Source organism: Magnolia sinica, chromosome 11, assembly GCF_029962835.1.
Source record: "Magnolia sinica isolate HGM2019 chromosome 11, MsV1, whole genome shotgun sequence".
NCBI classification, from domain to species: Eukaryota; Viridiplantae; Streptophyta; class Magnoliopsida; order Magnoliales; family Magnoliaceae; genus Magnolia; species Magnolia sinica.
The window spans coordinates 31,472,426-31,483,950 of record NC_080583.1 but is presented as its reverse complement, the minus strand read 5'-3'; the positions used below and the strand labels follow the sequence as shown (position 1 = coordinate 31,483,950).

The 11,525-nt window shown below is 38.6% G+C and overlaps 1 protein-coding gene across 1 annotated transcript; it reads right to left on the bottom strand.

The window, feature by feature from the left end:
- Window positions 1–294: 294 nt before the first annotated feature.
- LOC131218085 (uncharacterized) lies at window positions 295–993 on the bottom strand. The gene has a single exon (XM_058212767.1). The coding sequence runs from the start codon at window positions 991–993 to the stop codon at window positions 295–297; it is 699 nt and encodes a 232-aa protein (XP_058068750.1).
- Window positions 994–11,525: the final 10,532 nt, after the last annotated feature.

Below are 11,525 nucleotides of genomic sequence, written 5' to 3'. Positions count from 1 at the left end.
GGCTAAGCTACTAGTGTCGACCAATATGAGGTAGACCTTATGGTTAGCTATAGTCATCGTCACCACCAGGGCATCATCGTGTGGATGCTGAATTCCACGCTCGTCATCCTCTGTAAAGGTCAGACTGAAGGGGCTCACTCGAAGTTCTTTCCTTGGCCTTTTAGCCAAGTGGATATAATGCTCGGGGTCCGACCTCTAAGAGTAGACTTTGCGAGCCCTATTTGAGTCACCTCCACCAGATGAACCGCTATAGATGGTGCGGATCTCGGCAGGCTCTTCCATAGTTTTTCTTAGCTACTCTTTTCTTCGAGCCAACTTCTCTTCCTTGGTGTATCGTTGCAGATGACCCTTACGGATGAGGGTCTCGATCTCATCCTTGAGATCTACGCAATTGCTCATATTGTGACTGTGGTCATGATGGAAACGACGATACTTGTGCTTATCTCGATGTCGTGCATTAACCTTCATGAAAACTAGCCAATGCAGGAGTTTCTGATCCCTGATGTCTAATAGGATCTGTTCTGGAGATGTGTTGAGGGGGGTGTAGGAGTGGAACTTGCTCTCAGGACTCTTGCTCGATCGGCAATCTCGAGAGGCTCGATCGTCTGGCTTCTTGCTGAATGATTGAGGCTCTTCGTTCTTCAGTCTCTTCTCCTTGGATGATTGTTTAGCAACGTGGACATTCTTGCAGGAGTTGGAGAACTCCTCGACATTGGTGTATTTTTGGGCTCTGCTGATGAGCTCGGACAAAGTAGTCGATGGATTCTTCCTAATTGAGAAGACAAACTTCCCCTCCCTGAGTCTGCTGAACATGGTAGAAAGTGCCATCTTGTCGTCATAGTCGTCCATTAGTAGTGCCTCTTCATTGAAGCGGGCGATGAAGTCCTTCAATGACTCCTTGTTCCCCTGCTTGAGGGTGAATAGATGCGTAGTCGGCTTCCGACTCTTCTTACCAGAGATGAACTGGGTAAGGAATAATCTGCTGAGCTCCATAAAGAAGCCAATCGAGTTTGGCTTAAGCTGTCAATACCAACTCCGAGTAGACCCGTACAGGGTTATCAAGAAGGCCCTGCACATCATTGTGTCCGTGGTCGACTGGATCTGCATCCACGAATGGTAGGACTCCACATGTTCTGACGGGTCTCTAGACCCAGAGTATTGGATGACTGGAGGCATCCTAAACCTCTATGGCATCACCTCATCCATGATTTATGAGGTGAAGGGAGGATCAGTCTCTTCCATCATCACCTGGACTGCAGTTGGGATGGACGCGAACTACTGATTCTTCTACAATGTCTTGGTTTGGTCATGGAGCTCCTTAAGCTGAGCCTCCTAAGGATTCTGATTCTTAGCTACTGTCTCTTGGGGGATCTCTGCCACCTGGGGCGCTCTGCCCTTCCTTCTCCTCTCGAGCTGATGGCGGAGGTCAGTGAGGGCTAAAGCTGAAGTTGTGGACACATAGGATGGCTCCGCATCCCGAGCAGGTTTTGGGACTCGGGCGGACTGGGTTTGGGACACTGCATCTGCGTAGGGTTGGGAGCTCGTGCGGACTGTGACTAGGACCCCCTAGTCCGAGAGCTAACTTGCTGCGGTTGTTCCTCGGGTGCCAGGGTGGCTTTCACCATGTTATGAGATGGTTGCTGGTTTTGTTGCACTTTCATTCGACTGATTTCATCCTTCAGCATTTGGACTTCATTTTGTAACACCTTGTACTTTCCTCCTCGGCTCTAAGTCTGCTGGGATGGCCCTATCGGGGCTGATTCAGTATGTAACATCGAAGAACACTGATGTTGTCCACTAGGTTCGGGCAAAATTGTTGTAACCTTCTTCTTTCCTCTCGTCATTTCTGATAAAACCTTTTAGCTTTTTGTCAAAAATTCCCACAGACAGCGCCAAAAAAATGTTGAGGTCAAAATCTGGACCACCCTTCACTTAATACTTGCGAACTCGAAATGAACCATGGACCTGCACAGAAAGGTGAGCAAAGGAGACCCTGACTTATACAGGGGACCCTCCGATGCCTAAGTCAGGCTAGGGAATCTGGGTCTAAGTTGCCTCATGTAGAGAGAGGGTGTGGGTTTTTTCGTACCTGTTGCAATGGGGTCCCTTGGTATTTATACTTATGGGTAAGGCGGATTGTTTCTGTCAATCTCGGCATGATCTACTCAATCAAGCGGATATTACAATTGTGGAGATACTCCACAATCTTTGGATCGTGTAGCGCATTGTGTCTTAATGGAGCGTATCTCTAGGTGTGATCTTCGTCCACGTCCACGTTCGGACTGGTTTCCCAGCTCAGTACTTAGAGTCCACGGTTGAGAAACTTATTGGATGAAGATGAGGACAAGGACGAGAGCTCGGCTCAGCCAACCTTCTTCGGATGAGGATGAGGATGAGGACTAGCCCTTGGCTCAGCCAACCTCCTTTAGATGAAAATGAGGATGAGGACGAGGATGAGCCCTCAGCTCGACCAACCTTCTTCGGATGAAGATGAGGATGAGGACGAGGATGAGAGCTCGTCTTGCCCGACCTAGGGTTGTAGTCCAGAAGTTCGACATGATGTTCTCCTTCCGAGGCCCTATTAATTAGGTCAGATGGCTTGGGGTCGACCCTGTTTGACCCTGTCCAAATTTCCCCATAACAATATCCACTTCCTATCTGAGTTCGCGGTTGAGAAACTTATTGGATGAAGACGAGGACGAGGACGAGAGCTCGGCTTAGCTAACCTTCTTCGAATGATGATGAGGATGTGGATGAGGACTAGCCCTTGGCTCAGCCAACCTCCTTCGGATGAGGACAAGGACGAGCCCTCGGCTCGACCAACCTTCTTCAGATGGAGATGAGGATGAGGACGAGAATTCATCTTGCCTGACCTAGGGTCGTAGTCTAGAAGTCCGTTCGTGCCTGACATGATGTTCTCCTTCCGAGGCCCTATTAATTGGGTTGGATGGCTCAGGGTTGACCCTGTTTGACCCTGTCCAAATTTTCTTATAACAATATCCACATCCTATTCACTTGATCTGTTGTGGGATGGTTAGAGTGATCTTGAGATGTCTTGTGGGTGTCTTTACTATTATGACCTCGATTACAACCATGACACTTTTTTAAATATGGTGAAGGTTATCTCGAGATGATGGTTGTGCTGAAGAGTGTAGTGCAAATCTTTGGTGCATGGATGGCAACCCATTTTTTAGAGGTGGCCTATAGACTTGCTTAGGGGGTCCCTGATTTTACTGTTGACGAAGAGGAAGGGGTCGTGCATAGACATGTAACATGGTCTTCATATCCATAGTTGTAGCATGATTTTAACAGTAGAGATGTAGAAGTGTGATCATGGTCGGTCTAACCAAAGCAACTTAAAAATACTTTAGGTCCTAACTACTCTGTTTGCAAGTGATCCACTCTAAAGGCATCAGGTTCACGCATTCATGATCAAGTGACATGACTCGAATTGTTTACCAGTATAATCTATGATCGGTTGAAAATATCCTTCACAAAATATTTATTGAATTTCCAAGGAAGGATTTGGTGGCTTGGGTTGGTATATGCGATGGTTCAATAGGGATGGTACTGAGATATATATCAAAGTTGAAGTGCAGAAATTTCTGATGTTGAAGGTTCTGTTCCATTTGATGCATTTGATAGTTTCAAACATAGGATTGGTCTATTTTTTTTCCTTCTTTTTAGTACGTTAAAGATTTTGTAGGATTGGAAGGAAGGTTGTATGGTCTAAAAGACTTACATAAGAAGATCAAGAGAATAAGAGCTGTGATATGTACCAAGGTTGTAGTACAAAATAAATAAGATTCTGAGGATATTGTTCCTGCTAATGTTTCTAGTATTTTCAGGTATCGGATTGGTCTAAACATTTTTATAATGATGCATCTATTAGTCTATTATAACTTTGTAAAATTTCAGCTTAATCCAAATTTTACAAAAAATCTTACAATTCGAAAAAATTAGGTCTGCCTAGAAGAAGACGATTTCTAACTAGTATACACATACATTAAAATCGGTATAGGGGAAACCTAGAATTATATTTTTGTATTATTTTTTTATATAAAACTACCCTTGTTAATCTACAATTGAGATTTTGAATCGCCTTAAACGGAGTTATAATTAATTAGTTATGATTTTGATAATTCAGGTGTTTTCTGCTTACTATTGTTGTCAAATTTACCGTAGTAGGCTAAAAATTCTTAAAAATTCCTTAGGGTCTAGTTTTTGGTTGTTAGTTCAATGTTAAGCCTAAATAGTATCATATTTGATGTCATACATATACAAAAGTTTTCCAAGTTCATATTTTACTTTAATTTTCTTTTCATCACAAAAGTAAAGAATCCTATATTTGGATCTCTAATTCAATCTCTATCATAGGCCATCAAATTGATTCTAGCCTAAGCTTAATCTAACCATTAGTATAACATACATCTAAGGTCCTTTTGAGAATCTAAAACCTAGGCTCTGATACTAATCTGTCATGCCCCCGAAATTTGGTACTCGAGTTGGCCAGGCCCAAACCCGAATTCCATGACTGCGAGTTGTACTTAAACAAAATATAGATCGCAACCCACATTATTTTCATGCATTTTCAAGGCAATCAGAGCAGTTAAAATTATAATAATCATTGTCATTAAATAACATCCATTAATCAATTCTTGAATCTTTAATTACATTAATAAAAATAATAATGATAATAACAAAATGCAATGAATTTTAAGAAATCTTCAAATAAAGCAATAAGAAAAGTCCTTAATCTTGCCCAAACTGGTTCTTCATATACAAACCCTACAAAATAGTTTATATGGGTGTGAATGTGACGGCTCGTAGAGTCAAATCATTTCTAAAATTGAAAATTCTACTTGAACACCAATACAACTCAATAAAATAAATAAGATTAATTATGAGTATTGAATCAGCATTTTACATGACAACAATAATAATTTATTTTTCATAATATTAAAATAAGATAATATAATCATCTAAAATCCTTTTTGGTTCAATCCAGGGTAGATCACCCTTGCGAAACTGCCTGGTTTGTCAATTAGCGTGAGTGTTGAGTCAGCTAGACCGCAGAGCCTTATAGGAAGATCGATGAAAGCTTTTACCTCAACAGGATGTGTGCACGAACTCACACGGGTAAATCTAAGCCTCACATCCCTTGTCCTAAAACACCAGGTGATTAAAACCCTTAAAACAAATTAGAACGTCATAGGGTTTTGAGTTAGAAAACTTTTTTAAAATTCAAAAAATCTCTAAGTTTTCTAGCTCTGTCGATTTTATCGATATACTGATCGATATTATCGACATGCGTTGTCGATGTCCTCGATGACTAAACGATATCATCGAAATGAGGACAAAATATGTCCAACAACCACATACACATCTAGATGGAATTATCGATGTGTCGATATACCTATCGATATCATCGATATTCATATCTCAAGTCTATCAAAGTTGACTCGATAAAATCGACAGTAGAGAGTTTGTCCCTGTTTTTCTATGAAAAATCATGAAGACCTTCGATACATCGAAGTACTCCTTAATATCCTCAGAATTCAAAAATTAATGATATCGGAAGGCCTTCGATGATATCGATCATGGACACAGTTTATCAGCAATATTTTCAGGTGGTTTTTATCTTATATTAGGGGTCACTTGATAGAATCGATATTCAAATATTGATGATATCGAGGCCGAGTTGATTGCATCGAAAATAGACATAAACTATCCAGCAAGCTTGACTGGAAAATCCTTTGAATTTATCAATGCATCAACCCGACTACCGATATCATCGACATTCAAATTCTGATGATATCGAGTGTACCTCAATCATATCTGTTGACTTGAAATATTTTAAAGCAAGTCTCTCTCATTTTCAAATGTCGAGGAATTGAACCTCGTATCAATACTATCGGAGTTCGAAATCCGATGATATCGACACCTATCTCGATTTCCTCGACCAGCTGGCAAAATGTTTTAAAAGCGTATGACATTTGAGTTTGTGCCATCAAGCGGCCAGTCAATGCAATCGAGAGTATACGCTCGATTATATCGAACCTACTCGATGATATCGAACTCTATCATAAATGTGACTGTTTTATATCCGTTGGAACTTTTTGCCTATATATAGAGAGCTTGTCTTTAGTTGGTGGTAGAGAAAGAAGAGAGTGCTTTTGTGTGTTTAACCTTAGGTCATATACCCATAGCCCTTTCTCTCATGGAAGTTCATCCTCCAGTCCACCCTCATCATTGACATTCAATAGAGTGGATTGGGGAATGAACTTCCGCATTCACTACGCCAAAACTGCGAAAAAAGGACGGTCCAAAACCGTCTCAAATGACCAAAAAGGACGGTCATGGACCGTCGCAAGGGCCGTCAAATTTTGACGTGTCGTATTACTTAAAGGACGGTTGAAAACTGTCATTTTTATTGACGAAAAAAGGACGGTCGTAAACCGTCCTTAAAAAGGACGGTCTTGGACAGTCTCTTACGAGCCTTTACAAGACGGTCATGGACCGTCCTTAAAAAGAGGGTCAATATACACTTGTTACAATATACCGTAGTAGACCGTCGTAATGAGCCTTAAAGGACGGCCATAGATTGTCCTTTAAAAGGCGGTCATGGACCGTCCTTAAAAAAATGTCATGGTCCGTCTCTTAAAAGGACGGCCATAGACCGCCTTAAAAAGGGCGATCATGGACCATCCTTAAAAAGGACTGTCATGGTCCGTCTCTCATGGGCCTTTAATGGATGGCCACGGACCGTCCTTAAAAAGGACTGTCATGGACCGTCCCTTATAAGAGGGTCAATATACACCTGTTACATCATCATATTCTTCCTGATATACACCTGTTATATAATATATTTCATCATATTCACATTCACATCCATCTAAACCTAAACTATGTAAATCCAGCATAAACTACATTCATCCAAACAAATACTACATCCATCTAAACCCAAACTACGTAAATCCAACATAAACTACATTCATCCAAACATAAACTACATCCATCCAAACATAAGCAATCTTATCCACATTGCATTCATCCACACATAAATACATATAAGTTTAACATCATAAATTAAAAAAGAAAAAAAATCAGCAACAATTTTCTTTTTGTCTTTCACCTGAAAAAAAATAAATTCAACACCATGTATTAGAAGGGTTGGATATCACATGCACATGATAAAATAGAAGTTATTTGCTAGCTAAACTATATATATAGCCCAATTCATCACGTGATTGTCATCCCAAAATCTGAATGGTCCATGTAATTCAGCACCCTATGAAACCTCTTACGGCCTAACTTTTACCTTGATCCAAAACTTTGGTGGCCATGGCCAAAGAAAATAATTTCTTCCCTTAATTTGCATTTCTCTTTGCTATGGCCCACCAAAGTTTTGGATCAAGATGAAAATTGGTCCCTAAGAGTTATCATGGAGTGTTGCATCCCATCGACCATTTAGAGTTTAGGCCCATAACACATGTGCAAAGGTGGACAGGTGGGCATGCTTCTCTGTCTCTCAACAGAGACGGACTTAGACTAAAATACTTGGTTTACCGGACAAATATCTTCTATTCTATCACATGCATGGTACATTCAACCCTTCCAATAGGTTCGGGATCGGGTTTAGGTTTAGGTTAGGGAGTTGAGATTAGGATTAGGTGTAGGTTTAGGTTTAGGAATTTGAGAATACATTTAGGTTTTAGGTTTATGTTTAGGTTATAGGTTATAGGTTTAGGTTAAGGTATAGGTTTAGGTTATAAGTAATAGGTTTAGGGAATTGAGAATAGGTTAAGGTTTAGGTTTAGGAAATCGGGTTCGGGTTCAGGATAGGGTTTAGGTTTTGGTTTTCATGTTTAGGTTTAGATTTAGGTTAGTGAGTTGAGATTAGGATTAGGTGTAGGTTTAAGTTTAGAGATTTGAGAATACATTAATGTTTAGGTTTAGGAAATCGGTTTTGGGTTCGGGATCGGGTTTAGGTTTGAGTTTTCAAGTTTAGGTTTAGGTTTAGGTTAGGGAGTTGAGATTAGGATTAGGTGTAGGTTTGGGTTTAGGGATTTGAGAATACATTTAGGTTTTAGGTTTAGGTTTAGGTTATAGGTTATAGGTTATAGGTATAGGTTTAAGTTTAGGTTTAGGTATAGGTTTAGGTTTCGGTTTAGGTTATAAGCAATAGGTTTAGGGAATTGAGAATAGGTTAAGGTTTAGGTTTAGAAAATCGGGTTCGGGTTCGGGATCGGGTTTAGGTTTGGGTTATCAAGTTTAGGTTTAGGTTTAGGTTAGGGAGTTTAGATTAGGATTAGGTGTAGGTTTAGGTTTAGGGATTCGAGAATACATTTTTAGGTTTTAGGTTTATGTTTAGGTTATAGGTTCTAGGTTTAGGTTTAGGTATAAGTTTAAGTTTTGGTTTAGGTTATAAGCAATAGGTTTAGGAAATTGAGAATAGTATAAGGTTTACGTTTAGGAAATCGGGTTCGGATTCAGGATCGGGTTTAGGTTTGAATTTTCAAGTTTAGGTTTAGGTTTAGGTTAGGGAGTTAAGATTAGGATTAGGTATAGGTTTAGGTTTAGGGATTTGAGAATACATTTAGGTTTTAGGTTTAGGTTTAGGTTATAGGTTATAGGTTTAGGTTAAGGCTATAGGTTATAGGTTTCGGTTAAGGTTTAGGTTTAGGTTTAAGGATTTGAGAATACATTTAGGTTTTAGGTTTAGGTTATAGGTTACAGGTTTAGGTCTAGGTTTAGGTTTATGCTATAGGTTATAGGTTTAGGTTTAGGAAATCGGGTTCGGGTTCGAGATCGGGTTTAGGATTTAGTTTTCAAGTTTAGGTTTAGGTTTAGGTTAGGGAGTTGAGATTAGGATTAGGTGTAGGTTTAAGTTTAAGGATTTGAGAATACATTTAGGTTTTAGGTTTATATTTAGGTTATAGGTTACAGGTTTAGGTTAAGGCTATAGGTCATAGGTTTAGGTTAAGGTTTATGTTTAGGTTTAAGTTTAGGTTATAAGCTATAGGTTTAGGGAATTGAGAATAGGTTAAGGTTTAGGTTTAGGAAATCAGGTTCGGGTTCGGGATCAGGTTTAGGTTTTAGTTTTCAAGTTTAGGTTTAGGTTTAGATTAGGGAATTGAGATTAGGATTACGTGTAGGTTTAGGTTTAGGGATTTGAGAATACATTTAGGTTTTAGGTTTATATTTAGGTTATAGGTTACAGGTTTAGGTTAAGGCTATAGGTTATAGGTTTAGGTTAAGGTATAGATTTAGGTTTAAGGATTTGAGAATACATTAAGGTTTTGGGTTTAGGTTTATGTTATAGGTTACAGGTTTAGGTTTAGGTTTAGGTTTATGCTATAGGTTATAGGTTTAGGTTAAGGTTTAGGTTAAGGTTTAGGTTTAAGTTTAGGTTTTAAGCTATAGGTTTAAGGAATTGAGAATATGTTAAGGTTTAGGTTTAGGAAATCGGGTTCGGGTTCGGGATCGGGTTTAGGTTTGAGTTTTCAAGTTTAGGTTTAGGTTTAGGTTAGGGAGTTGAGATTAGGATTAGGTGTAGGTTTAGGTTTAAGGATTCGAGAATACATTTAGGTTTTATGTTTAGGTTTAGGTTTAGGTTTAGGTTATAAGCTATAGGTTTAGGAAATTGAGAATAGGTTAAGGTTTAGGTTTAGGAAATCGGTTTCGGGTTCGGGATCACGTTTAGGTTTGAGTTTTTAAGTTTAGGTTTAGGTTTAGGTTAGGGAGTTGAGAATACATTTAGGTTTTAGGTTTATGTTTAGGTTATAGGTTATAGATTTAGGTTAAGGTATAGGTTTAGGTTTCGGTTTAGGTTATAAGCAATGGGTTTAGGGAATTGAGAGTAGGTTAAGGTTTAGGTTTAGAAAATCGGATTCGGGTTCGGGATCGGGTTTAGGTTTGGGTTATCAAGTTTAGGTTTAGGTTTAGGTTAGGGAGTTTAGATTAGGATTAGGTGTAGGTTTAGGTTTAGGGATTTGAGAATACATTTTTAGGTTTTAGGTTTATGTTTAGGTTATAGGTTATAGGTTATAGGTTTAGGTTTAGGTTTAGGTTTAGGTATAGGTTTAGGTTTCGGTTTAGGTTATAAGCAATAGGTTTAGAGAATTGAGAATAGTATAAGGTTTACGTTTAGGAAATCGGGTTCGGGTTCGGGATCGGGTTTAGGTTTTAGTTTTCAAGTTTAGGTTTAGGTTTAGGTTAGGGAGTTGAGATTAGGATTAGGTGTAGGTTTAAGTTTAGGGATTTGAGAATACATTTACGTTTTAGGTTTATATTTAGGTTATAGGTTACAGGTTTAGGTTAAGGCTATAGGTTATAGGTTTAGGTTAAGGTTTATGTTTAGGTTTAAGTTTAGGTTATAAGCTATAGGTTTAGGGAATTGAGAATAGGTTAAGGTTTAGGTTTAGAAATTTGGGTTCGGGTTCAGGATCGGGTTTAGGTTTGGGTTTTCAAGTTTAGGTTTAGGTTTAGATTAGGGAGTTGAGATTAGGATTAGGTGTAGGTTTAGGTTTAGGGATTTGAGAATACATTTAGGTTTTAGGTTTATATTTAGGTTATAGGTTACAGGTTTAGGTTAAGGCTATAGGTTATAGGTTTAGGTTAAGGTTTAGATTTAGGTTTAAGGATTTGAGAATACATTTAGGTTTTGGGTTTAGGTTTTGGTTATAGGTTACAGTTTTAGGTTTAGGTTTAGGTTTATGGTATAGGTTATAGGTTTAGGTTAAGGTTTAGGTTAAGGTTTAGGTTTAAGTTTAGGTTTTAAGCTATAGGTTTAGGGAATTGAGAATAGGTTAAGGTTTAGGTTTAGGAAATCGGGTTCGGGTTCGGGATCACGTTTAGGTTTGAGTTTTTAAGTTTAGGTTTAGGTTTAGGTTAGGGAGTTGAGAATACATTTAGGTTATAGGTTTATGTTTAGGTTATAGGTTATAGATTTAGGTTAAGGTATACGTTTAGGTTTCGGTTTAGGTTATAAGCAATGGGTTTAGGGAATTGAGAATAGGTTAAGGTTTAGGTTTAGAAAATCGGATTCGGGTTCGGGATCGGGTTTAGGTTTGGGTTATCAAGTTTAGGTTTAGGTTTAGGTTAGGGAGTTTAGATTAGGATTAGGTGTAGGTTTAGGTTTAGGGATTTGAGAATACATTTTTAGGTTTTAGGTTTATGTTTAGGTTATAGGTTATAGGTTTAGGTTTAGGTTTAGGTTTAGGTATAGGTTTAGGTTTCGGTTTAGGTTATAAGCAATAGGTTTAGAGAATTGAGAATAGTATAAGGTTTACGTTTAGGAAATCGGGTTCGGGTTCGGGATCGGGTTTAGGTTTTAGTTTTCAAGTTTAGGTTTAGGTTTAGGTTAGGGAGTTGAGATTATGATTAGGTGTAGGTTTAAGTTTAGGGATTTGAGAATACATTTACGTTTTAGGTTTATATTTAGGTTATAGGTTACAGGTTTAGGTTAAGGCTATAGGTTATAGGTTTAGGTTAAGGTTTATGTTTAGGTTTAAGTTTAGGTT